The sequence below is a fragment of the Montipora foliosa genome, chromosome 1, assembly GCF_036669935.1.
Source record: "Montipora foliosa isolate CH-2021 chromosome 1, ASM3666993v2, whole genome shotgun sequence".
Taxonomy (NCBI): domain Eukaryota; kingdom Metazoa; phylum Cnidaria; class Anthozoa; order Scleractinia; family Acroporidae; genus Montipora; species Montipora foliosa.
Genome location: NC_090869.1, coordinates 22,700,309 through 22,723,663, shown reverse-complemented (window position 1 = coordinate 22,723,663; position 23,355 = coordinate 22,700,309). Strand labels below are relative to the sequence as shown.

The 23,355-nt window shown below is 36.8% G+C and overlaps 1 protein-coding gene and 1 long non-coding RNA gene across 2 annotated transcripts in view; one reads left to right on the top strand and one right to left on the bottom strand.

The window, feature by feature from the left end:
• Window positions 1-57: 57 nt before the first annotated feature.
• LOC137993587 (protein fantom-like) overlaps window positions 58-23,355 on the top strand; it is a 71,276-nt gene continuing 47,978 nt past the window's right edge. Inside the window, exons 1-14 of the mRNA XM_068839533.1 lie at window positions 58-346; window positions 6,107-6,207; window positions 6,629-6,672; window positions 6,794-6,852; window positions 7,830-7,927; window positions 8,022-8,102; window positions 13,883-13,953; window positions 15,795-15,836; window positions 20,102-20,149; window positions 20,324-20,396; window positions 21,229-21,299; window positions 22,102-22,207; window positions 22,385-22,459; window positions 22,603-22,674. Coding sequence (XP_068695634.1) covers window positions 286-346; window positions 6,107-6,207; window positions 6,629-6,672; window positions 6,794-6,852; window positions 7,830-7,927; window positions 8,022-8,102; window positions 13,883-13,953; window positions 15,795-15,836; window positions 20,102-20,149; window positions 20,324-20,396; window positions 21,229-21,299; window positions 22,102-22,207; window positions 22,385-22,459; window positions 22,603-22,674 — 1,002 coding nt within the window. The 5' untranslated portion in view covers window positions 58-285. The remainder of the gene's footprint in view (window positions 347-6,106; window positions 6,208-6,628; window positions 6,673-6,793; window positions 6,853-7,829; window positions 7,928-8,021; window positions 8,103-13,882; window positions 13,954-15,794; window positions 15,837-20,101; window positions 20,150-20,323; window positions 20,397-21,228; window positions 21,300-22,101; window positions 22,208-22,384; window positions 22,460-22,602; window positions 22,675-23,355) is intronic.
• Window positions 1,138-2,947, bottom strand: LOC137976121 (uncharacterized). The gene is made up of 3 exons (XR_011117704.1): window positions 2,840-2,947; window positions 2,039-2,159; window positions 1,138-1,391 (listed from the first exon to the last, which is right to left on the bottom strand). It is a non-coding gene; the product is annotated as an uncharacterized lncRNA (long non-coding RNA).

Here is a 23,355-nt window from a genome sequence, read left to right as displayed (position 1 = left end):
AGAGAGAAAGTCCAAAGGGAGCATGCTCTGTGTGTGAACAACAAGTTTTAAAAGACCGCGGTTTCCAAAATGTCAAAATGGCTGACCAAGAGCTTTCTTCTGTGTCCATAATATCCGCTGTGTTGTTTGGTAAAACAGATTAACAAATGAGTATTTTGGCAGCATCTACAACTGGAAGTTATGATGTGTGAAAAAGTGGAAAGAAGATGGACAAAACGCAAATTTTGTAACCGATTTCTCTTTGGATGTAGCTCTGGATGTAGCTAAATTGTTTTTGATTTTGGAATGCCAGTTTCTAACTCAGTCATGGATGGACCTGCCTCTTTCACTGTAGCGGAAGATGGAGGTTTGTTTTGTGTTTTGTGACTTTTTAAAGATCAATAATCAATTATAAAAAACCCTAATCTAAAAGTTGATACGAACTAGTCTATATATTTTGATGTATAATTAACAGGACGTTACAAATCGATAGAAATCGACCATCGGAAACTAATCGATTACTCGATATTACTCGATAATACTCGATAATTGTTCATCGATTAGCTAGAATAATCGATAAATATCGATAATCACAAGATTTGACTGGTGTATGAGAGATCAACCCCAAGATTTAGGCGCAGATTATCGATTATATCGGTTTACTCGCCAAAGTAAGAGTTTGGTCTTACCGAAAATCCTCTTCCGCTCCTGGCCATAAATCTGAGATAACTCATTCGCATTTGGGGAAATTTTTAACCCCCCGGAGCTCGAGCAAAGACCACATACTGTTTAGATCAGTGTAAACATGTATACGCTGTGAACTGCTCAAAACATGGCGTGCATCCACCAACGGAAACCTATCGCTGAATGAATTTCGTTTCTGCATAAGCTTGATTCTGCCCTTATCTACAGAATTATTGAACCCATAACCAAGAGGAATAACATGACAAGGCAAGATCTTGAGTTATTGGTTATGGGTCGGTAAACGACAACATACCATGTTTATTTCTTACAAATAAATACTTTACACAATACTGAGAAAAAATGATAGAATTTCCATTATCGAGAAGAGCCAGGGAGGCCAGAAAAAACCTAACCGTAAAACCTCGTAGAGGAAATGTAGGAAATCTGGGTCAGGCACTTAAAATGTAGCGCCTTTTGTCAATCAGGTCAGAGTCTAATGAGTTTGATGCTGCACCAGATTTCAGGCTGTGCATGCTTAACTGTTGAATGTTAACGGCAAATGGCGATGCATGGGTCTTGAACTCTTCACGAATAGTAGTAGTAGTAGAGATTCCTTTCGTGGGTGCCCTTTTCAACGCCTTTGAGGACTGAACTAGAACAACCATTTCAGGATCCTCCAATTCCCTGGCGTCGGACCAGATCCCTTTACTGAATGTATCTGTATAACACTGAAACAAGAACACACTTCGTGTGAGTAAATGCATCCACACCGCCCTCAATTGCGCGGGCTATTACAAAGCACACACATAAAGAGGCCAAAGTTGGCTAAAATTATAGACACGCGCGTAATTTGCGAGAGAGCCGCGAAAGCGGGAACCAAGTTATTAGCATCGCCTTAATGGCTTACGTAGCCTAAATGGCTTACATAGCCTAAATGGCTTACACAGCCTAAATGGCTTACACAGCCTAAATGGCTTACCCAGCCTAAATGGCTTTTGCATAAATAATTATTAACAAAAAAGCGCGCAAACATGCCATAGGAACTAATGGCAATAAAGATTCCTTCACTCCATAAAATGGGCCAATTAGCTTACTCTAAGTGAGTAAGGCCTTGATGCACAATGCAAGAAAATATGGAAAACAGAAATAAATAATTCAGATAAACTTAAGCCGTAATGCTAAAATTCTAAACGCTGGGCAGCCAACAAAAACAGACTGCCTCGTCTTTTACAGGATCGCCTTCCAACAAGAGATCTTTTATCCTTGGTAGCGGCACGACCTCTTTCACGAAGGGCTTGAATTTAACTTCTTATCTGGTACTCTATATTGCATAGCGATGGTATCGATTACAAGGCCGAGCCACTCTCTGACTTGCCTAGGCTCCCAATTAGATTTTTCTTCGTTAGTCACGAGGCCAGACAACCTGAGCTCCTTTCTTTGGATGGTACTTGCAGCCATGGCGGAGATGAAGTCCGGCTGACTAGTAAAACCGTCGTCTAAGTAAGCAAAGGACAGGTGGCCCATAGAGCGCCAGCGCTTAACTAAGGGTCTCATAAGCTTAGTAAAACAATGACAAGCCGAGCTTAGACCGAATGGTAGAACTGAAAAGCAGAAATATCTGGGTTTACCGTTAATTATCCACGAAAATCCTAAATACTTTTGGTGATCTGCAAAGATGTCGACATGATGAAAACCTGACTTAAGATCCCAGGTAAAAAACCAATGATTCTCTTCCAGAACTTGGGAAGGAGATCTAAGATCTTCGTACTTAAATTTTACTTTAGAAACAAATGCGTTTACATGGCGTAGGTCGATAACGAGACGGAGCTTCTTGCCCTCCGCCACGGTTAGAGGATTGACACAATAATTATGGAGGAAATTCGTGCTCAATAATACAATTATTGCAGAGAAGCTCTTCAATAGCTTTGACAACAAACTCGGGGTGCTTAAAAGCAGATCTATTATTCTTGAGAAAGCAAGGAGTTGGATACTCACTAAAAGGTAGCCTATAACCCTCCCTGATCATGCTGGTCGCAAATTGCGAGGCATCTAACACAGACTCCCAAAACTCGTAATGAGACTTCAAACGACCTTTAACACTGCCACCGCTACCCTCACCCACTTTCCTTAAGCAGGCGATTGTGTACGTGTCGAAAAACTCTAAAGCATACTCAACTTTATGATCGCCGTCATCTAGTCATTTAGCCGTTGAGCTAGAGGAGGCCTGGGCGCTATCCCTGGACTTGCAGCTCACGCTGATGTGGCCATATTCTCAACACTAAAAACAAAATCGATAAGAAGCCGTCAAGATATTGCCACTATCCGTTGCAGCCATAGAGATCGTAAAATAAACCTTTCAGGCTATAACTAACTATACAAAGATTGAAAAGCTGACTTTTCGAGCGTTAGCCCTTCATCAGAGCGCTAATGTGAAAATTGAACGCTGGTGAAAATTGAACACTTTTAAACTATAAATGACAAGAAAGCAAATCAGCAGCAGAAAATAAAAGATGAACAAAGATAAAAAATTAAGTGAAGTTGTCGTTCCTAGCGTTCGACCCGAAGGAAGAACCTCTACAATGCACACCCTATTTATATCAAATAGCTCGTATGCAAATACGAGTACTATCAATTCATCGGGGACATGAATTGTGCAGGAATGCACAAACAGATTCTTAACGAAACGTGCAGAAAACAAATAACTGCTAAACTGCGTACCGCAGATATTTTTATATTCCCAGACGCTGTCCACGAGTCCAATCGTCTCTTTTTGGGGAGGAACGTAAATTTCACGAGAGAGAGCGGCGGAAATCGAGCCTACGAGCGATATCTAATTAGCCGATACACACGGGAGTCCAGCTATTTCCGCAGGTTTCCGTTTCTTTGGCGATACGTGTTACTAGCTATAGCAGACAGGTGATAACGAAAAGTCACGTGATCAATAAGAAGCACACAAACAATTTTTTATATCAGCACAGCACTGAGCAAAATCGATGTTTTCGATATAAATTGATGGAAATCGATTGAAATCGAACTGTAAGTATGAAAATCGATAAAATCGATGAAAATCGATAATCACAAAAACCTCTGTTATCGATTATTATCGATTTCCGATATTAATTGATGAATTAGTATCTAAAAATATCGATTACGATTGATTTTATCGAGTATCGAAATTATCGATTTGTAACGTCCTGAATTAATTATGTTAGATCCAATGTACTAAAGTACTGACCTTTAAGGACCGGTTTATGATTATGCAGGAAACGTAGATCTTAACAAAATGTTATTGAAATCCAGAAAGAAAATTGGGCGCAACGGCGCATTTTTCAAAGATAATTCATGGACAATAATTTATTTGCAAAAAGCTTTAAAAAGTAATATTGATACAAAGCAATGTATGACGTTTTTTTCTCAAATTGAAGCTTTATTATGCGCCGATCAATTCGAAACTTCAACATCCCCTCCCCCCTCCACCGGGTAAAGCCCAGGCATTTGAACTTTTGAAGATTGGATAGTTCAAATTCCCGCCCCCTTGGGCCAAAATGGTGTTCGAATGCCCTATCCTATAGTCGGATTTGTCTGTCATACCCTACTAAAGAACAATCGTCGTCGGCTCCTGCTGTCTTTAATAAAGACCTTTTGAAGACCTTTTTTGTTAGCGACTTTGGCGACGGAAAAAAAAAAATCATTTGAAACCTGACACTTCCGGTTCAATTTTCCCCACCACAGGCACTGAAATAGTCAAATGCCCGGGGTTTGCTGGGGGAAGTAGGGGGGGGGGGAGGGGATGTTGAACTTTTGATTTGATCGGTGCGTTATCTCTCAAAATGCATGTTTACTCCCAATTTTCTTTTTGGATACCAAGAGTACTTACTAAGATCTACTTTCTCCAGATAGTTTTAAACCGTGCAAGAATATCCTTGAATTAGTAAGCATCACCGATAGGAAACCCGAGTATCTTGAGATGCGCAGAACATATGCACAATAACAACAGTAGGCAACGCCCTTGAGGGGGGTGGCACTTAACTAGTCTATACAAAGATGATGGTTGCTATTAAAGGAAGCTTTTTAGTCAAAGCGCCCCACAGAAAGGGTACATGGATGGTTTTAAGTAACTTTGTCAATGGAAATCTGACATCACGTCAATCAAAAGGTGCATGTGCGACTAGTCCTAGTCGTCTGCCGTGTGTCAGTGAAAAACAGGTAAATGCCCTGGGAACGAAAGGAGACGGTTTTTTCACCAGATTTGAACTGTCCCATCATTTTTTGTGATTGTAGCATGGAATTTCTATTTGAACAAAAAATGGAACTGATACTTTGAAAAGTTTATCAAAGGAGAGCATTATGACATCATAATTTTTTGAGAAATAGTTTCTTTTAAAACCCATGCTACAGATTTTGTGTTTGAATGTTCTCATACTGTTGCACTAACAAAATTTAATCATGAAAAACATACAATTTACATGTACAGTGTAGTTAATTTGCTGAGTTTTTAGTCATGCATTTTCTGTTTTGGTATTGTGATTTACCAAATATACGTGTACATGTAGTTGTGAGTCAAGACAGACAAAGAAATGTTAAATAGAAAACACTTGGCAAAAAAAGAATAACTGTAGAGTTAAAGGGAGTTGAGAAACGACTATTTGAACCGTTTGGTAGTTACATGTACATGTACAACTGTAAGAGCCACCCCCCTTTAATAAGCTGTAGCATAAACTAACACTTAACAAAAGTACTGTATTGTGGTTTAATTTTTTATCCTTCCTTAGATTCTTTATTATCACTAAGCTTTGGTTTTGACTTTGTCATGGACTATTACAATGTATATCTGCAACCAAAGAAATGTAGAGAAACTTTTTACAAGAAATACATAATTATGTTTATGTACAGTACACTATAGTAATAATGACTGGCACAGAAAACCCTCAACAGACAATAAATAAGGTCCTCTTTGACACATGCTAAAGATAATTAACATCAATAGTAGTCTTGCAGACTGTGCTGTTGTTTATACTGAAACAGTAAAGCAAAAAAATTAGTAAACACCTCAGGTTGCCAAAAGACATTAGTTTGATTGAGTACATACATGTAGTTATTGTTACAAGCATACTTCTTTTATATTAGCTACCTCAGTTGACCTCAGTTGACAGTTTGGGAATGCCAGTCGTTCATTTTTTTATTTGCTGCATTGTTTTTACCGGTACATCAGGTTAATACTTGTACATCCAGAAAGTGAAATTTGGGTTTTTTGGCCGTGCATTTCTAAAAAAAAAACAAGACAGTAAAATTCAGACAAATTGAAACCTTGAATTCAACGTGGCCCCTACAGTATATACCTGAATGCCCGTGGCATAAAAGAAATAGGACTAAGGTGACATTAGTGACATCTTTGCATTATGTAGAAACGGTTTATAGTGAATATTTACATGTATTTTGTCAGATGCAAGGCCATTTGGTGAGATTCATGCCCGTCAGCTTATCTCCAAGATAAGTAGAGAGGAACTTGAAGATAAATATTTGAGGCTTCAAGAAGATAACCAGGTTCAGTGTCATTTTGAGCTTTGAAGTAATTTACAGTTTGTATTTTATTGATCATTTTTATTTGATATCAATTATGAGAAGTCAATTGTAGGTGATATAAACAATTATTATGCTGGGAATTGAATTTCTTCTTGTGAAAGTATTCCGGAAACAATAGTTTGCTGTCTCACAAATGTATGCAGTGCCCTTTTTGTTATAATATAGATCTACTTATTGTTTTTATTGGAGTTGATTTAAATCCTGATATTGAAAACTTCAGGATCACTTAGTGTTGAGCTCATGTCTCATCCCAACCAATTGTTGGTCCCACATGGAATTTAAAATTAAAACTGTTTCATTTTCCTATAGTGACGTGACATGCAACAATAATAATATTAAATACCGGTAATGAGTAACTATTATGCTTTATTTTTGTAAACAGGAGCTGAAAAAATATGCTAGGAAACAAGAGGAAAAAATCAAAAAGTAAAGTTTTGGCTGACTTCCTCTTTATGTTATTCCTTTTACACAAGCTATGAACAGTAAACAGGAAAGTCTTGCATGCATTTGTAGCTATTTTTAAAATGACTTTTTTTTCTTCTGCAAGGATGGCAACTAAGTTGCTGCGATTGGTTCACGACAAGAAAAAGGAAGCTGCACAAGGAGGTATTGTTGTCTGTACATGTACATTTCAAACCCATGTATCTGCAGCTGTAAGAAAAGACCTACATGTACATGTATTTTACTGTGCTCTTCCTGGCCTACAGTAGTTTAACTACAACATTCCAGTTAAGGCCAGCTAAGATTATCATCATGATCATAAATTTGTGTCTACCACTGAGGCTTCTGGATCTTGACAGAAACTGGAATCTGGGCTTAAAATTTTTCGCTTGGTCCAGGAACTCGGATTTTGTTTTTTTCATCAAAGCCACAAATCCACTTGATTGATTGATTGTTTAATATTATTATATTGGTTTTATGTTATGTTTTTGCCAAATCACATATTAATCCAGTTGTGTGATTTGGTGATTTGAGGTGATTTTTCTCCATGACCCAATCCCCTCTTATCTTCTTGTGAAGAAGGAAATTATGCCACTTTTTCATGTCAGGTGGAATTGTACCTTCTTTGTTGTACTTCATCTTCACTGTATGTTTGACATTTAATATCATGATATTAAAGTGCCTATTTTGCTTATTTTAAAGACCTTTAAACATGAGGAAGAATGGTGTCTTCTATTTTGGAATAATTATCTTCTCTTGTTTCCGAGATACTCAAGTTTTTGTTCAAAATTATGACGTCACAAACTGTACACATGACTGTAATAAATCACAAAATTGAGAATATCTCCAAAAATATTGCATGGGTGCTGTTCAAACTTGGCACCAATAATGTACATCAGATTATACATGTAGACACAAAGTGAGACCCATTAAAGATGTTGCCATCCAAAGAAAACACCATTCTTCATCATTTTGAAAGGTCTTTAAAGTAAGCAAAATAATTTATATGATTTTTTTTACCTCATAGGCACTTAAAAAAATTTATTGTGTGAATGTACAGTCAAGTACATGTACATTGAAGTTTAAGAATTTGTTATATTATGTTGTAAATTTTACTGATTTTTAAGTAATGTCCTTTTAAGTTTTTGATGCGAGAGATGTGGATGCTAAAGAAAAGGTAGCTGACCTGGAAACTAAGATCGCAGAACTAGAAAAACAGAATGTTGGGTTAAAAAATAAGGTAAATTGGATTTAGCAAATGTTGTTTTTATGTAAGACATATAATCTTGCTAATAATTATTTCTAACAATAATAAATCTTTGCACATTCCATAGCTCATGGTGGCTAAGCAACAACTTCAAACTCATGGGAAACGGGCAACACCTTATGACCATGTAAAACCTAAAGTTCAAACGGTAAGTGTGAGTGCTCATCAAAATTAGCTCTGATTCATGTAATGCATATACTGTGTATTATTGCTCTTCATTATTTTCTATTTGTTTTTTTAGAATGCTCTTATTATATTTTACAAAATGTACAGCTGTATTGAGGGACATTGGAGGTTGCTGGCTTGATCTCCCAATACATTGTAAATGTACCGTCCTTATTTGATCTGCCATGCAATAATTAGCATTTAATTAAACCTGGTGTACCATATATATTAAACCGAACAGAAATCTTTGAATAATCTTAGACATGTACATCCCACAACTGGTTATTCCGACAGTTCTCTTTTCCTTAATTAACTGGTATTTCTCACACACCGCTGGTAGCCATGTCAAGCTGACCACCGCAAGCCTGACCTTTATTTACAAGGCAAATTCAAATCTAATACAAGTATGTTGTAGCATTACACTAAACACCAGGGCCCGGTTGTTCGAAAGCCGATTAACTTAATCCAGGATTAGTGTAATTTTTGTTTCATGTTTTCAACTTTTTGGTGAGAATTTCTTTCGTTTACTTTTGTTTCACAAGATTGACTTCTTCTAATGTAAAGTTTTGCCAAATATCAGCGTTGAACAGCATTTAGGAGAAGAGAAATAAACTCCTTGGTTAATTTTTAATCTGGGATTAGCGTTAATCGGCTTTTGAACAACCGGGCCAAGAAATAATGAAAAAAGTTGAAGGCTAGTACATTATACTGGTATTATATAAAAACTTAAAATCTTTGGGTATTTTTACATCATAAACTGCTTTGCATTGCTGTTTTCAAAGAAATTTTGCATTGCAAAGCAGTTTGTGAGCTAAAATAAAGAACACACCAATGCCTCTCACATCATGGTTGTGGGTCCAAGTAACAGCTAGTTTTGATAACTTTGAGCATCTTGCCTGGCAGACAAAAAATAATTGTGAGGTACATGTAAGAATGGTAAAACATGTTTTCTTTTGGTGGGGAGATTTATAATAATTTTTATCGTATGGGAAAAATATTTGAGTTTACATGTAGGTGTACTTTAACATCATTGACGTAGACCTGAATTTTTCAATTCTTGGATTCTCATTTTACATAGTATTTTAGCTTTGAGCTGTTTTTACTGGGTTCCCGTATGGCAATCCCAGTCGGAAAATTGGTAGATTTCTCTGTTGTATTTTTTTTATTTTCCGTGTCGGTAAAAGTCTTGCCTGTCACTCCCCTGGTAAGTGGTGTCTTTGTGCATATAAGAGCCTTCTACGCGTATTTTCTTAGGATCGAGAGGGTAGTGGAAATGCGTAGATTTCTCTGGTGGACACGGTAGAATCATTAACTTAACCTGCAATGGCGTCGAAAGTCATGTAACGCAAATGGCGTTTTAGTGGATCCTTAAACAAAATATACCCTTATGGAGCTCAATAATGGAAAGTCAGTTGGATAAACTAGGCAGGCGGTGAAATACAAACACCTGGAATCTTAAAAGCGACGAGTAATGAACTTCAACAACAATCTATCGCCCGTCGAGCCGAAATCAAAGTGTGCTATTATGTAGAACACTGAAACCAAATGGAAAATTCTCTGGTAACTTATGGGTTCAACAAAAACAGAGAATGAGTGGAACACCTTAAGTGGATCTGTGATCAACTCTTCACAGTCTTCAGTAAAAAAGTAATTGGAAATTTGACAGCCAAGAATTATTTGAAAGAAAGCTTGTCGTTTATTTTGTGCTTCATTATTCAAGGAAAAGGTTCTTCATGGAAACGGTTTGATCCTGAAATTTTGTTTGTTGTAATATTGCGCATATTTCATACGATTGAGTTATTTCTCTTCACGCACGTAATGAAATAGGAAGGGGTTTTTGCCTCTAATAGCAAATATGTTGTTTGTTTCAAAAAATTGTTCGCTGGAAAAGGTCGCCTTTATGAATTCATCATGTTTTATAATATGCGAGCTTAACTGGATAGTTTTTATGGCAATAGTAAAGCATTTTCAACATGTCAGCCCAGAAGCCATTGTTTCTCACTTCCCTTTTACTTTCTTCAATCTTTCTGGGTTCAGTACTTTGCTAGTAACCACATGTCTCCTTAGGCTATTTACCTAAGACTTCTACCATGGCACTACAATGATAGAGAATACCAAACAATATCGTGTACTGTTAGAGCTACATCTTACGCAAGGACAACTTGAATTTCCTGGAGGACAACACACAACTCAGTTGACATTATGGAATAAATTGCTGTGTTACTTCACTACCACACGTAAGCAACGCATGTCTATTTTTTTTCTAAAGAGGACAGGAATTTCTTCTTTCTGACAAATGATTAAGTAATAGACCGGTAGCCAGGTTTTTAACCTCAGAAAAGGATCTGTTTCATCGTACGAACGTGTGAGGACCTGTGAGCCAAAGGGCCTCTGCTGGTTGTATGACTTCTGGGTGACCCCTTAAATGGTCTTAATGACCCCTCAACTTGGAAAAAAATGCCTGGAATGCTGCACGTACCACAGGCGACCCAGTGTACCCTCACGGAGGGTCTAGTTACTACGACTACTACTACTACTACTACTACTACTACTAGACAAAGACGACGACGACGACGGCTATGAGAACGCAACAAAACAATTATAGGTTTAATTAGCAACTGCACGATCTGCACGTGAGTTTTACCTTTTGATACATTTCTTTGCCGTTCTCGTCTTGGCTACGACGTGAAATGATCAAATTTGAGGTCATGTGGAGAACGAGAGCACCTGATGATCAATGTGGATTCAAATGAATATTCTCCTTGCCAAGCAACTTGGAGCAATCGCAAAATTATTACAGTAACAGGAAATAATATTTTTAGACAACGTTCTCGTAGCCGTCGTCGTCGTCCTTGCTTAAGGTCCCTACTACTACTACTACTACTACTACTACTACTACTACTACTACTACTGCCACTGCCACTGCCACTGCCACTGCCACTGCCACTGCCACTGCCACTGCCACTGCCACTGCCACTGCCACTGCCACTGCCACTGCCACTGCCACTGCCACTGCCACTGCCACTGCCACTGCCACTGCCACTGCCACTGCCACTGCCACTGTCACTGCTACTGCTGCTGCTGCTACTGCTACTGCTACTGCTACTATAGTAACTATACTACTATGCACTGGGCTTCTGATAGGATGTGGAAAAAAAATTAAAGATCATGCGGAAATTTTTGGTTGTATTATGCGTAAACATGCGTTGATTATGCAGAAATTTAAACAATTAATAAAACTAATAATTAGGCCCGTCCAATGTATTTTCATGCTTATGGTAAATCAGGACTCGAAATTGCGACCAATGCAGTCACATTTGTGACTGCTCCCTTTGTCATTAAAATACAAAGTAGCTGGAGGAGTCACCAATTTGCGACCAGCTTTCACTGTTGAAATTGAAGGGTTAGCAGTTGGCATTTTGCCGCAGCATTTCCTAAAATAAAGAAAGCGATAAAAATCATTTTGATTCTCGTCATGTGAATTTTGTTTCAATTTTTAGATATGTAGCAAAATTGTAATATGGTTGGACTGCCATCCATTCCCTTGATCATTGACCATTTTCAGCGGTTTTTTTCCACATATGTATTGCAGGCTCCTATTTTCCCTAAGACTACAAATGATACAATTTAATTTGTGAGTATAACTTGCACCTACATGTAAATTTTCATATATCTTGTCGCAAAATTGCAACCTGATATTTTTTAAAATTTCAACCCGAGGGTATTTGTAATCTATAAAACAGGCTATTATAGTTCCCAGGCACATTGCCGAAAAATATGTGGAAACTGCTCACAACCTCTCATCTTGTGAACGAAATGGAGTGTTTTCTTCAATGGATCTTCAATGTTCAGGAAAATAAGGGTTTCAAAACAGTCAATCTCTTTGGCTTTAATTTATGTTTGTGAGCATGTTAAGCAGCTGCTTTATCACTAATATCAGGCATTTCTTCTGTTTATGCGGAGGATGTGGATTTTAGGGAATCATGCAGATCTGCATCGCCGCATCCTGTCAGATGCCATGTATGCAGTTGTAAACATATGCTGCTTAGCGTCGGCCTTGGACATAGGGCTTATTATTTAGTGTCTTTTGGAGGATTAGGGTGGTCACAATGTCTGCAGAAGCCTGCATCTCCTAACACATCCAGAACCCCAAGATCTTTCGAAAAGCCCCCCAACCAACTAGATACCACACCCAAACAACCAACCACCAACGGCACAATCTTTGTCAACACCGACCCAATGCATCTTCCTGGTTTCCTTTGCAAGGGGAGAGTAGTTGGTGATTTGCCATCCTCTTTAGCCACTATGTTCCTATTCCAAGGCACCAAGAAATTGACAAAAGTTCATTCCTGTCAGCTGCTTGATCCACCACAGTAACATCTGGATGATTTTGCCATCTTCTGTGTTGTCTCAACACTCCTCCACATTCCCATTCCCTAGCTGCCACCCTCACCTGATCTGCAACCTCCTTTACCAGGCATCAGCACTGAGTTCACACGATACTTCTGAAAAAGCTCCCAGTAAACTCTCAGCCCCATCCGATCATGTCTCCTCCAATACTCCTTCTCTTGCAAACCAGTACAACCACTTGCCCAACCAACTCCACCTCCTTGCCCCACACTACACTTGGGATTTACATCCTCCTCAGCTATGTCCTGAAAAAAAGCCTTGTTTGCTAACTCCCCAGGCAACCTCTTCTCCCAACTGGAACCTCTTTTCAATAACCTTCAACATCCATTTGTCCCTCCTCTTGACATATCCAAACAGACCAAGCTTTACACAGTCATGCACGCTGATAATTAAATCAATCAATAATATAATAATAATAATAATAATTATTATTATTATTATTTTATTATTATCCTCACTTAACCAACAATTCAATTAGAATCATAATTATTATAATTATAGTATATAAGTAATAATAATAATTTATTACTTATTAGGCGCAAATCAGCATCTGAATATGATCAAATGCGCCTTACAACTAAAACTAAAACTACCCTAATAATTACAATAAAATATACTTAAGCATACTAAAAATTAATAACTTAAAAAGTAATCAAGCTAACAATAACAGGCAAAAGCCTTCCTAAATAAATAAGTCTTAATAGTTCGTTTAAAAACCAAAAAGTCTTCGATCTCTCTAATACTTGCAGGAAGGCTGTTCCACACAATACAGGGGCAGCTTTGTTTTTCTTATGGGCAACTGTAATAGTAGTTCTTCAGAAGAACGAAGGTGGTATTTACATTTATCCTTCAACCAAACTAAATTACAGATATAGGACGGCGCCAGTTGATATGTAGCTTTAAATGTTAGTAGTAAGATTTTGAACTCAATACGGTAAGTAACGGGTAGCCAGTGCAAAGAAAATAAGATGGGTGTAATATGATTAAATCTCGGTGTTGAACATACGAGCCAGTTAGCACTATTTTGGATGCGTTGTAACTTACTTATGTGTATCGCGGGAACTTTGTTAAGAAGACTATTACTGTAACAATAGTCTAACCGGCCAATAACAATGGAGTGAACAAGCGTATGTGTGGCATCGATGGTGAGGTATTTTCTAATCCGCCTTATATTGTAGATATGAAAGGACGCAGCTTTACATATTCTTATTAATGTGTGGAATCATACTCAGGTTCTGGTCAAACCATGATCCTAGGTTCCTAACTGAAGTTAAGGGAACGATACTGCCCTCACCAACAGTAAGACCATCAATGTTCACTTTAGTCAGTTGCTTATAATATTACATTTCTTAGGGAATTCATGCCAGAGCCGCATCAGGGAATCGACTCAAAAAGGATTTGAGAGTTCAAGGCCATGATATCAAGTATGTGATTTACGTTGTATAGGAATGGGTGACATTAACAACTGTAAACTGTGATATCGATGTCAGTGAAAAACTGAATTGTTGATTCATGGAGATGAACATCAGAGTGCAGATGGATGTGCATGAAGACTACATGTACATGTATGAAAGATGTATTGAGGGGGTAGAGCTTGGTGCCTGTCAGACCTGCATGAATGTTCATGGACAGTACTACCTGTAGTATTGTGCATGTTCGCTTTGTGTAATTGGTATGTGATTAATGCCACATGTGGGCTAACCACCCTACATTGTAAAATTTAGAAGACTTCCTTTTCAGCCAGAATCAGATATACATGTACATTGTAGAACTTTATAACAGTACTCTAACTGTAGCCATTGTCATGTTTGTGCTGGTTTGAAAAGTTAAGTCCTTTTACAGTAGCAAGGGTACACTGTAATACTACCAGGATTGGTGACTGCAGAGATTTTTTGTCTTGTTTTTCCCACTTTATTCCTGTAGTTTACCAAACAATTAAAAATAAATTCATTTCTGTCATTCCATATTGGCCTTACCTTTTCGAAATGAAAGTCACACAAACTGTCAGCATCTCATGAATACTGTTTTATAGGTACCTTGTTCAATTCTGTTAGCCTCACCTCAAAAATGCTTTTTGAAAGAAGTTGTCTTTAGTCCAAATTAATGTTTATTCCTCAGTAGTGAGAATGTTTTATACCAACTCTGTGGACAAATTACATTTATCATTCATTGCAGTTTTACTGGTGATATTTAGTTTCAATTGGTTAAACTGGGCTGCTTCATGTCGTAATTGTGAAAAATAATGACATCCTTCATGCAATAAGATTAATATTTTTTTGTTTGTTGCATGTCAGATCATCCAACAGTTTCATTTCCTTTCAGTAGTTCTGAACCACTGCTTTGAACTAACGACAGCAGTCAATGCAATAAAGGCAGCATACATTGACTGCTTTTTCCTTTTCAGAGCTGAGATCGAGGAATATTTTCTAAATTAAATAATAAAGAGACTTTGAATTTAGCTTTTGTACAATATCTGACATCAGACATTTCAATGTTTATTCTCACTGCCAAGTGCCTTTTACCAGATGACTTCTACGTACAACTGTACAACCATGTACATGTACCAAGATGCATGATCTGCATGATCTGCAGAGTCTCTTAGTCTTTTGATCTTCCTAGATAATCCGGGAAGAGGAAAGAAGACTCTGCCAGCTGCCTCGACAGTTCTTATTGAGCATGCGTTGAAAATTCAAATGTATTCAGGAGTCAGTCATGCGTGACTAATTACCTGCAAAACCACAAAACCAAAACAAACAGTTGGGATATTGTCCAACAACTCTGGCAAATGCACGATAACCAAGGAATCATTTCCTTTGAAACTCAAGATAGTTCACGTTTTTTAATTGCCATTTCAATTTTTACTGAAAAAATTACTAGGGTTCTCAATTCTGGCAAACTAGTTTAATCTGTAAGCAACATACGGAAGAAATACCCATGGGAATTTAGACAGTTACATGTATTGTCACGCTTTTGTAAATTTGTGCGCATGGCGATTAATCATGCACACAAATTTAAAAAAAAACCGGTGTTACAAGTGGAAACTGGACTGACTCATCCATTTCTTTGGATGAGCGGCAAATAAGAAAAAGTCAAGTTGGTGGGCAGAGTCTTCTTTCCTTTTCCCTACTTCTCTAGGAAGATCAAAAGAGACTCTGCTCGCAGGGTATGTGATCTGCATGCAGCTTAATAATTTTTTCAGTAAATAATTATTAAATAATAATTTGTTATTCCTAATTTTAATTTTTGTATGGATAATTTTGTAAAGACCTGGTGCACGTGTCCCACCTCCAGTTTTACCGCAGCCAAGGTAAGATTACCTAGTAACTACTATGAATCGTCATCATCATCATCATGTCTAGCTAAAATAAGCAGACCTAGGTACATGTATTTATTCGCTGAAAGCTAATATTTATATTTCATGTAGTGTGTACTGCATTGTGTTGTGTCAAGGTTAATATTGTCTATAGGTGATGTTATCTAAAACCCTCTTCATTTAATTAAAAGTAGTAATAATAATTATAAAAAATAATAATTTGATAATTTTCCAGGATCTCGTTAGGCTTCCAACATTAAAAGTTAGCAGCCCAAGTCATTAATTAATTAATTAAAGCAGCATTCAGAAATTTGGTCGCCTGCACTTGCAACTAATTAAGGTGCCCTGGGCGACCGTTAGGCGGCAGCCTACATATAGCGCATTTCCAATGGCTAAATGGTCAAATACATTAAATTAATAACTAAATCATAATTAAAATATAAAGTAAGAATTAATTAAAAAATAGTACAAGATATAGAATATTTTTATAGTAACAATTAAAATCTAAAAGACAAAATAGGGAGATGAGGAAATGATAAAAACCAAAACCTTTGCAATGGCATTTAATACAAGTCATGTATATGAAATTATAGTACTATCTGAAAAAAAATCATCTATACGCTTAAATAAAGTTAGAGAGTATTTCTCTATTGTTCCTTGGGAGAGCATCCATACTTTGGGTGTTGCCATATCAAAATATGCGTGCAGATACCAAGTGTAGTTTTTTACTTGGTTCTTTAAAGTCTTGATCACTATGAGGTCTCTGATGTACGTATTCTTTTCCAACAACATGAACTGCATTCACCCATTGACTCCTGGTGGTTCCCCATTTACGAGTATCATAAAATTGTCTGGCGTTAGACAGAGTAAAATAGTAAGTAATTAATTATTTTATGGCCGGTTTAGGGGAATTATTAACCCATTGCCCCCTGATTAAGCCATTGACTCCTGGGGGCTCTCCATTGACGAGTAAAATCATCTGGAATTAGACAGAGTAAAATGCTACGTATGGCTGGTTTAGGGGTGAAAGGGTTAACTGAGTCACTTACTATGTATAAGTGTGTACACTCACTCATAATTTTGGTAGAGAAGGTCAACTTTACTTCATCACAGCTACATGTAATTCAAATTATGACATGCAATTTAAAAAGATGTACACAATGCAAACTTCTAACTGCCTGTAGTTATAAGACTTATTATAAACAGTTACAGATGAAGACCAAGTCAACCGTGATCTGATTTTCTAGTGGGCCTCCATAATTATATTACCTACAGCTGTACAGTGTAACGACGTTTAAAATTAATTAAACACACTGTACAACTTGTGAAATGGGAAAGTCATTTTTAGCAGTTTGAATAACCACACTCAGGATGTGCATTTGCTATGTAACATTCTGACTGTGGCTTCATTTACACTGTTAAACTACATGTTGAGTTTCAGTGGCTCCGCTGCTGTGTTAACATTGTAAATACTGCACTGTTTGTACAAGACATGTACAGTTCTGGACTACAGTTTGTAGAAAGATAGACATAAAATGACAAAGCTATTTTTAGCAGTTTGAATTAACCACACTCAGGATATGCATTTGCCACAAACATTCTCACTGTGGCTTTATTTACGCTGTTAAATAAATCTCATTGGCTCCTATGTTATTAATACATAAATTACGTAAATACTGCATTGTTTGTACAAGTCATGTAGGCCTGGACAGTTTGTAAAAGGGTTTAAATGATTAAGCACAAGTTGTGCAACTTGTGACATTGGAAAGTCACTTTTAGCAGTTTGAATTAACCACATTCAGGATGTACTGTATGCTTGGCACAGAACATTCTGACTGTGGCTTTATTTAAACTGTAAATACTGTAACATGAATTTCAGTGGCTCCTACATTGTATGTTAGGTAAACATAAATACAGTGCACACTGTTTATACAAGTCATGTTATTAAGGCATCTGTGGACAAAAATACTAATAGCAAAATGATGCTCTGATGTAAAGGGTTGAGGTGTCTAAAGTGCATGTTTACTGTTGCCGGGAAATGCTGTCAGCCCTGTCATGAGCCCTCAAGATCATACAGTGTAGGCATGCACCTGACACATTGATAAGTAGTGGGAAAAGGTAGGGAAGGGGAATGCAGGTAAAGAGTTACCGGCACAAAAGTGCTGCGAGCCAATTTAAATTACATTAGGGCACTTCTGTACACAGGTTTTGCTCTGGCCGTCCCTTGAAATTAATTTTAACTTCAACTATTAAGCTGGTGGCACTCAACAACTTGAACAATACATTCCATATTCGATGAGAGTAGAGCATGGTGAAAGGATAAAATAATAGCTGGGGGGGGGGGGGGATTCTTGTTGGAAATTTTGAATTTAACCCCTAAAAGAGACCATCTGGGCGTGGCTCAAGCTTTTTGTGACCCCTAAAGGAGATCAATCTGGGCCTGGCTTAATCAAATTTTGACCCCTAAAAACAAGTTTTTGATAACATCACATCATTTGAATGCATTCCCAATTGTCTAGGATTGTTAGTAGTTATTACTGGTAATTACGCTTTCTCTATGTAACAGTTACTACAATTAAACGAAAAATGTTTTCTTTGAACTTGAACACTGGAAATCATGATTCTTTGTTAAAATCAAGTAACTGAATATTCGGGAAGAGATAACTGCCGGTGCTTCTTAATTATTGTTGTTTTAAAAAAAGGTCCTTTTAACAGTGTGAAGTAATCACACTCAGGATGTATCTTTTAAACACACATGCTGTCTGTGAGTACATTTAAACTGTTACATCAATGGCACATACATTGTACAATTGCACACTGTATATGTGTACCTTATTTTTATTAGTGTCTAACCTCTGTTGTTTGTATGAAGCCTTTCTCAGTTCTTAAAAATATTTATAAAATGAACTGTACTGTGTAGTTGTAGAGTAACAAAAGTGTCTAATGACAAAATTTTGACTCCCAGCTGAGGTGGGGCAGGAGTTGATAGCCAGATGCTCAACAAAGAAATGATAACAAATCACCAGTAATCATTTTGTTGGCCATCAATTGGCCAAAAATATTTAGGATCATGTTCATTAGGGTCTGATCAACTTCCCACCCAAAGCTATTTTATACTATAATACAGTTTATTAAACTGCACAGTTATATGATGTTCACTATCATGCATGGTATTTTCACTGTCCCAGGTTGATTTTTGTTTTGTTATTGTGATAGCTTGTATTACATGTAACTGTATACTGTAAATTAATATATTGTACATTTATCATTTATTTGACATAATTATAATTATTCTCTAGAAATCAATCTGTCGGCAAACATCTGACCACTTACTTTATGTACTAAAAATAAAGTTACAATAATAATACATTATTATTATGATCTTTAATCAGTTCATGATAATAGCATATAATTTAGTTGTCCTTTAATGCTATACAAAGTCATGTATCTAATGCCCAGTACTACCTTCCTGGAACATTGATAATAATTATTTTGCTTTCTGGTGTAGCCTTTACGCCCTTCTTAATTCTGGATACTCTGATGCATGCGTTGGCACCATTTCTACCAGTGACATCTTTTTCTTGTAGTTATCAAATCTGATACATGTATCTACTCTGTTTTGTTGGGATTTAAGGGGATTTTATGGTGATTGATATAAATTATTTTCAATTGCCAAATGCCAGAATTTTCTTGATAAGTTAGAGGGGCGCTCTTCATGTAAAATATCAGTGATGAATCTGAATCCTACATGTAGATGCCTCTCCATACATTGTGTTCTTTACAAGAGACATAATAATTATTTTTAATGTTATTGACGATGATGATGATGATGATCATGATTATTATATATAATATTTTAAAGAAGAAGGTAAAAAAAACGAAGAACAACAACAACTGCAAAGCTACTTGTATAATGTGCTTATTATAATAGTTATAATTAAACATGTACATGCAGCCCCTGTGTTTATGGTTGGTCCCATCAGTAGGCATGGTGGATTCAATCCCATGATGAGCTTCCTGGGTGGGCAAGATGGGTCTTTTGTACTGTATCTAGTAATTTCCTCTTTTTTCCACACAAAAAAAAAGTTCTCACCACATAATAAAATAATCCTTTACTGACCACACTTTTAAGTAATTGAAGATGCATAGTTAAATGAAGCATATGCATATTTAATTTGTGGAAAGACAGTTCTTGTTATTGTTGTTGACGTACGGATTAAAAAAAACTCATTAATATGCATTTTTATGTTTCCTATAAGATATGGACACAGTCTACTTGAGGAGGCCAGACTTGAGAAGAGAGAACTGTGAGTTAATTTATTGTAATCACAGGACGAAACTGTACCATGCTTACAGTACTCACTGACAGCATTCATTAAAACTGCATTTGCGAGATAACTTAGTCAAATTCGACCATTGTTGAACCTCAGCTTCGGGGTTGTAAATGATTTTAACTAATCCTGGTGGTTATTAAATTTCAGTGAAGAGTTTATTTCTCAACTTCAAGATCAAATTCAGCTTCTTAATGAGGATGGAGACCATTTAAGGAACCAGGTAATATTTCTGAGGATGTACATTACTGCTTGTTTAAGTTTAAATTACTTTCATTTCGGTCAGAATTTACCAATTTAATATTGATAAAGAATGAGCATGTTCAACAGTTTGAACATGTACTCTGACTCAGACACATTTTATTGAGACAGTCAGAGTACTTAAAGTGCCCCTGTGACCAAAAAATCAATTCATATTTTTCTTTGGATTTCAAAACTATGTTAACAAAACACTAAGTGACCCACGTTTTAAGCCTTGATTTCAAAAAGACACCTCTTTATTTTAACTGTAATTTTCCTATTTAATGGTCCGCCATTACTAACATTATGTTCTTGAGAGAGCTGGATCGAGAAGAAAATGACGTCAAAGGCTCACTAGTTTAAGAATGCAATACGTGTGTATGCTGCAGAATTAATATGCAGCACGGGGGTTTTGGGCTTTCAGACTTTTAAACTCACGCTTTGTATATATAAAATTTCTGCGTTCACACGCTGAAATTTTAAGCTAGTGAGCCTCTGACGTCACTTTTCTCTGGATCCAACTGTCTGAGGTCCAATCGGTCAGTTTTGAAATCCAAAACTTATACTCAAAGTAAACGGCCTTTGGTTAAAAACAAAGCTCAAAATTTTGCAAGTCAGGTGTTAAGCAAACACACTTTCAAAATCTGAAGGAAAAAAGGAAGTGGTTTTTTTGATCACAGGGGCACTTTAAGAGTAGATCGAGACTGCCGTCATCAATCAAAAGTGAAAGCTAGGTTCAATTATCTAACGCTTTCAATACTTGACCTATTTTTACATGACTCTGTTTTCCATTCGACTTTGTTGTTTACGGGTAGATGAGGCAAAACCAGTCCCGACATGAAGGCGAAATCATGAGATTGAAAGAGCAGTTATCAGATGCTCAGAGGTTTGTTTGCTAATTTCCTGTATCTAAAATGTAAGCTGCAAGTTTGTTGAATTATTGTCCATTTCCAGCCTTCTTTTGGTCTCTACAGAAAGTATTTTTTTTAGGGGGAGAGGGGGGCGGAGGGGAGGGAGAGGGTTGGGGGAGGTAGATATAGAAAATTTGAGTGTTTTTGATTAGTGAGAAATTCCTACTGGATCTGCATGCAATTGCCATCAATATAATGAAACAAATTATTTCTGGAAGCACCTTCAACCCCATGTGATCATTTAGAATGAGACAAGTTGCAATGAAGGTTGCCTGGTGTATCACCCATAAATCTACCAAGTTTCAATTCATAAAATTCCGCATTTACAAACATGTACAGTATATACAAATTTGAAACAGTAAAAGAATGCAGTAATAAAGGAAGAAAGGTAAGAGAATGAAGGGAATGAGAAAATTCTTAGCATTTTTCCCCTTAACCCATTGACTCCTGGGGTTCCCCATTGACGAGTAAAATACTAAGTCTGTTAATTAAATAAAATTTGAAAATTCAATGCCTCAGAGTATGAAAATAAAACTTGAAAATGAAATTATCAACTGTAGGAGTAACTTGCAATAAAAAAATGTTGAAATTGGGCCTTTGTTGAGTCAAGTGGAGCTCCTACCTGCCATTCTTTAAATGGCATTTGGTATTGTACCAGCAGTTGATTGAGGAAATGTGAATGGAGACATTATACTTTGTCAGTCTTGAAACCAAGTGGCATGTTGCTCAAGTGTTTTATTGAAACCACCTTCTTTTTTTTTTTCGGATTTACTGTAGGTCTAATATTCAAGAAAATGTTGATTTGATCAAGCTACAGAGGGACATAAAGGAAAAAGTTACAAGATTTGAAGCACTGCAAGCCAAGTATTTGAGTCTGCAAGAGGCATGATAATTAAAAAGAATTTTCATTTTCATTCTGCATGGCTTTTTTGCATGTTGTTACAGCGCACATGCACATTGACAGAGGGGTTGGTGTTCACTTTGGGTAATCGTTTCATGCCACAGGGTTTTGTTTAATTTTTCATTTATATTAATAATTCTGTTTTCTTTCTTTGACCAGAATCATGAGAAGGTCAAAGTCAGTCACACGCAAGTTTTAGAGGAACTGGAGAAACTGAATGATAAAGTCAAACAAGTAAGATAAATAGAGAAATCCGTAATCAGTCAGCTTTGTGTTGTGAGGTGAAGAATTTTACTTTTATAACAAACTTCTTTTAACAAGCTTTTTCGTTAACAGCTATTTTTTTGTTGACCAGACACGTATTAATTCCTTTTTAGGAGCAAACAAAGAACTTAACGCTAAAGAATGAACTTAAGTCTGGAGGAATAGCGTCAAAATCTTTATCAGAAGTAAGCGGACTACTCTACATTCAGTCTTTTATGTGGGAGCAGGTCGCACTGAGCTTAAATTGTCTTTCATTTTCGCTGGAAAATGCTATTAGTGCAATAATTACAGTGTCTTCATTTTTACATCCCTACGGGTTTAATATGAATGAACTCGCAAAATGACCAGCTCACAGTTGGCTTGAATTGGGAGAGCACGGCTCAGATATAAGGAAACATCAGCCCCTGCTAGAACACTACGTCTATTCTGGATGTTGCGATTTCGGTCAAAGTTTTCATCTGACAAAGGATAATAATTTGTTCGCACTGTGCACAAAGGATGGTGTTACGGGCAAATAGAACAACGAAAGATAACCATTGCGCTTTAATTAAAGAAAAGAACTTGTCACCAAACCACTGGTGTCATTATCTTGGAGAAACCGCTTGAAAAAAAAAAAAACATATTAACCATTCACAGGACCATTGCCAAAATGCCATATGAAGCGGTTTTCGTAATCTTTCAGAGAAAAGAAATCAAAAGGCCACAAATTAGTGGACAAGTCTAGTATCAAATACAGAGCAGGCCGGAAAATGGTCAATAATTTGAAAAAGTGGATGCGCCAGACTTTAAAGGAGAACGATATCTGACACTTGCAGACTGCAGACCGCGGACAGTAGACTAACCATAAATCACAGTTATTCAAAGAT